Source organism: Mus pahari, chromosome 21 (genome assembly GCF_900095145.1).
Source record: "Mus pahari chromosome 21, PAHARI_EIJ_v1.1, whole genome shotgun sequence".
In the NCBI taxonomy this organism is placed as follows: domain Eukaryota; kingdom Metazoa; phylum Chordata; class Mammalia; order Rodentia; family Muridae; genus Mus; species Mus pahari.
Window position 1 is genome coordinate 20417633 of NC_034610.1, and position 4706 is coordinate 20422338.

The 4706-nt window shown below is 56.0% G+C and overlaps 1 protein-coding gene across 4 annotated transcripts in view; it reads left to right on the forward strand.

Annotated features, from left to right (window-relative positions):
- Positions 1-4478, forward strand: part of Tekt4 (tektin 4) — a 25723-nt gene extending 21245 nt beyond the window's left edge. For 3 of the 4 annotated variants that reach the window (XM_021221714.2, XM_029533107.1, XM_029533109.1), the window contains exons 3-7: positions 1602-1672; positions 1989-2132; positions 2513-2735; positions 3449-3603; positions 4211-4478. In XM_021221714.2, coding sequence (XP_021077373.1) covers positions 1602-1672; positions 1989-2132; positions 2513-2735; positions 3449-3603; positions 4211-4427 — 810 coding nt within the window. In that variant the 3' untranslated portion in view covers positions 4428-4478. Of the gene's footprint in view, positions 1-1144; positions 1223-1601; positions 1673-1988; positions 2133-2512; positions 2736-3448; positions 3604-4210 lie in introns of those variants that run through there. The other variant, XM_029533108.1, reaches the window with a different exon arrangement.
- Positions 4479-4706: the final 228 nt, after the last annotated feature.

Sequence of the window (4706 nt, forward strand, 5' to 3'; positions counted from 1 at the left end):
GGCAGGCTCAGGGTGGGGGGCAGGCTCTGGGTGGGGGGCAGGCTCAGGGTGGGAGGCAGGCTCAGGGTGGGAGGCAGGCTCAGGGTGGGAGGCAGGCTCAGGGTGGGGGGCAGGCTCAGGGTGGGGGGCAGGCTCAGGGTGGGAGGCAGGCTCTGGGTGGGAGGCAGGCTCAGGGTGGGGGGCAGGCTCTGGCACTCACAGAGATAGCACAGGGCCTTGGGGTTCACACAGCACTGTGCCCATGCAGGACTCCTGATCCTTCAGACAGTGGGATTTTTACCACATCCAAGTAACTTTCTCTCTTTTGGGATTCCTTCCAGCCCACAAGATTTCAAAGATGTTAAGTCTGACTCTGAGGGGATTTTTGTTGTTGTTGGTTTGTTTTTCCAAGACAGGGTTTCTCTGTATATCTCTGGCTATCCTGGAACTCACTCTGTAGACCAAAGCTGGCCTCAAACTAGGAGATTTACCTGCCTCTGCCTCCCAAGTGCTGGGATTAAAGGCATGCGCCACAGTCTTCTGGCTGAGGTTGTTTTGTTTTTGGCTAAGCCAAAGGCTCCCCCGTACCACCATGCATGCCCCTTGCAGTGCTATTGGTGTTCAGGGTAGAAAGCCGGGCCAGCCAGTGTTGCATGTATGGAGGGCTGTGGATGCCCATGGCATCTGCTCTCTCTCCCCAGAGCCCCAGCTTCAATGTTCTCCTAGTATACACTTATAATTCCAGCGTAATGGAAACTGAGGAAGGAGGACCATGAGCTCCAGGCCAGCTTGGACTACATGTGAGACTCTTAAACAAACAGACACCAAAACCTAAACTGAACCAAAAGCAAACCCTGCCACCTCCCCCTCCTACCACCAGATATCTTTCCCTCACACCCCAGCACAGCTTGCTTTGGGGAACCTTGTGTGATTATGGGGTTACTCAGGCCTGGGTGCCACACAACTCGGAATCCCTCAGAGCTGCCGCCTCCTGTGGTGGCCTTAGACCTGTGGGCAAGGATGAATGATGGGGCTGGGGAATAAACCGCCAGGCTGGGGCCTCAGAAAACTCCTGTCCTACCCCTAGGCCTTGCCCACTTCTGCCACTGGGTGCAGAGATGGGAGGGTACAGAGGACACTGGACACCGGAGATCATGGCCCATGTGGGCTTGAGCACGAAATAATCCTGGCACCCAGAAAATGTTGGAGTAAAAGGAAACTTAGACTTTCCTACCTAGTCTTGGTGAGAAGTGGGCAGACAGAGGGCGTCTGATGTCCTGTGGGCTTGGGTTCCTCAGAGGCAGTCTAGAGCCTGATAGAAGACTGATATGCTCCTCAGTAAACTGGGAGTTTTGGGGATGATCCCAGAGTCTGGGCAGCTGTCTTAGGTGATCCAACAGCAAAAGGACAAAAGGACACCCTTTAGAGGAGACACTCACTCACAACATGCTAAAACTACCCAGAGTGAACCCCACACACAAGGGCTGAACTCATACTCCTTTTTCTGGGGGTAGAAGGGGGCAGAGATTAGGGCAAAAGTCAATGCTGGTGAGGCCCTGGCTCCTGCTGAGTCCCCGAGTCTCTGAGCAGGGTTGCTCAGAGGGGACCGCTCTCGTCTCCAGGAAACTGAGCTCATCAGGAACATCCAGGAACTCCTGAAGAGGACGATGGGACAAGCCGTGGGCCAGATACGGTGGGTCACAGCAGCCCCTGAGGGACCTGAGGGCTGGGTGTCCCTGAACTCTGTCCCCCAAGGCTGGACTGAGGCGGAGGCAGGACAGGTAGGGACCTGACGCCGTGGCTGAGAGATCAGAAGGCTTCTAAATCTTAGTCAGTGGTATGCAGGCTCTGCTCAGGGAATGCGACTCTCTCCACGTTTGTTCTGGAAGCTGAGCACTGCTGGCCACGGAAGGCTGTCTGAGCACAAACTGGAGCTGAAATGGGGCCTGCTTCCCAGTGCTCCCTGGCACACAGTGAGCCCTGAGCCCCGCCCCTCCCACACCCTCCAGGCTGAACAGGGAACATAAGGAGTCGTGTGAGATGAACTGGTCAGACAAAGTGGAAGTCTATAACATTGACGATACCTGCGCCCGCTACACCAACGAGAGCACCCAGGTGCAGTTCTATCCGCATTCCAGCAAGTTCGAGGAGAGGTAGGATTCTAGGCTCTGTATCCCGTTTGTCCCTGCCACTCTCTCGGCTCTATTTCCAAAATCTGAGGAAGGACTCCTGCCCCACGAGGACCTGGCCCAGCTCTCCTGGGGAAGCTCTGTCTGCTGCTGGGGTGGACTAACTGGAAAGCCCCTTACTCAAGTGCCTGGCACCCACAATTCACACAGGGCTGGTGCCCTGTGGGTGGCCTGGAAAGCGTTTCTGCTCGTGGCCAGTAGAGGGCAAGCAACCATCTCTAGAGGCCTGGGAGAACCTCGGTATATCTGTGTGAGGGAGGAATACGGGGTACACTGGGGATCGCTGACAGTGCGGGAGTCTCTGTGTGGCTACTCCCTGACCAGGCCGCAACTTCCACCCTCAGTGCCTCCACGCCCGAGACGTGGGCCAAGTTCAATCAAGACAACCTGCTTCGAGCCGAGCGCGAGCGGCTAGCCTCGGTTAACCTGAGGAAGTTAATTGACTGCATCTTGCGGGATACGGCCGAGGACCTGCGGCTACAGTGCGATGCAGTGAACGCGGCCTTCTCAAGCCGCTGCCAAGAGCTGGACGACGCACTCCAGAAGCTGCAGCACCACCTTCGAAAGGTGGGGCCGCAGGGCTCGCCCGCCTTTGGACACGCCCACTTGTTTGAGCACATCAGGACACGCCTACCAGCGAGCCCATCCCATGCTTAGGGTACACCTACTCACCTCTGTGCACGTCTCCTTCTCGTCCTCCGAACGCCCATTGGGCCCCACTCAAGCCACGCCCATCCCTTGCCTAGGACTTGGGTTCCCTTAACCACAGGGTCCAGGGTTGCTATTCACTTTGCTTAAGTCACCACTTGGCTTCAAGGGTCCTTCTGTGACCAGCTCACCCTGAAGCAGACATCCATACACTTCTGTAGATTCTCTGATTTGATGTAAAAGCAGTTTTGGGGAGTGATCTGCACCTCCACGGCAGAAGGCTGGCCAGCAGGAGCTGCGTGCTTTGGGGGTTGGAAGGAAGATCGTATGGGAGCATAGAGTGGTTTGGGGTCCTGCTTCTAAGCTCCCGTTGTGGCCTATCTAGCCTCTAAGACAGGACTTTTGTAGCCAGCATTAGAGAGCAAACAGACTACTGCCCTGACTCATGAGACCGGCTGAGAGCCTTGTACAGGGGCTGCCCCTGGACACGGGCCGAGGACTGAGTGTCTTGTCCAGGCTGGGAGATGAAGGAGCAACTGGTTTAGCCCATCCCACATGCTGGGTTAGGACACACAGGTGTCCTGTTTGCTTCAGGTTTGAGTCAGCCTTGGGTTCACATACTGCCCTTCCAGACCCTGAGGGAGATCACGGACCAGGAACACCAGATTGCAGCCTTGAAGCAGGCCATCAAGGACAAGGAGGCCCCTCTGCGTGTGGCCCAGACTCGCCTTTACCAGCGGTCACACCGGCCCAATGTGGAGCTGTGCCGGGACAATGCCCAGTTCAGGTACTGCTTGTTGTTTCAGCAGCCCTGGGAGGCTGCGGTCATCCTTGAGGCCCTATAGTCTCCCCCAGCGCTTGAGTCTACCATGAGCCCCTCCTGCAGGATCAGTCCTACATATGAGCAGACATGGGGCTTGTGGGGAGGACTCTGGAGGGGTTTTGAGTGTCAGAAACAACACAGGATCCTGTAGCCACTCTGGGATGCTTTGCCTTCCTGGAAGGAGCCTAGGGTCTGGAAACCTAAGATTCCTGAGGCCACAGGGCAGGGAAGCCAGGCAGGGCAATTCCAGTATGCCCTTCTAAGCATAAGCGGCTGTCTTCTTCCTTCTTCCTCTACCGTAATTTTGTTCTAGAAATCAGTTTTCAGGATGCCATTGCTTATTTTCGCCACAAGGTGGCAGTGTTTCAAAACTCCCTTTCCCTGCTCCAGCGCAGCTGAGGGAGGCCCCCTTTGGACTGGAAACGAGGGTCTTTTTAACCCATGCAAGTTCCCAGGAATTTTTGCAACACTAGCCACTTTGGTGGAGTCCCTGTAAGCCTGTTGGGATCCTCTGTAGCGTCACTGCCCTTTCCTTGGTCTCTCCCCCAGCTTACCGCTCCTTCCCTTGCAGGTTGCTGAGCGAGGTGGAGGAGCTGAACATGTCCCTCAGAGTGTTAAAGGAGAAGCTTCAGGATGCGGAGCAGGCACTGCGGAACCTGGAGGACTCACGCATGAGTCTGGAGAAGGACATCGCAGTCAAGACCAACAGCCTCTTCATCGACCGCCAGAAGTGTATGACCCACCGCAACCGCTACCCCAGTGTCCTCCAGCTGGCTGGCTACCAGTGACTGGGGCTGGCACCTGGCCTCACTGCCTCATTCAAATAAAGAGCTCTTTAGTTTCCCACCTCGAGTGGCGTGGCGCAGGGTGAAGAGGCTATCCGTTGGTATTCCAGAACTCGGACACAACCAGGCTTTGTCCAAGAGCCTATCATCTTCCACACTTCAGGGGAAATGGTCTGTCCAGGAGAGACCAGGTACCCCCCACAGCCCCTCTTAGAGCCCCACCAAGCCTGGCTTCTTCTATGTCACCAGCAGTATGTCTGCTGGGCATAGTCCATTGTTCTC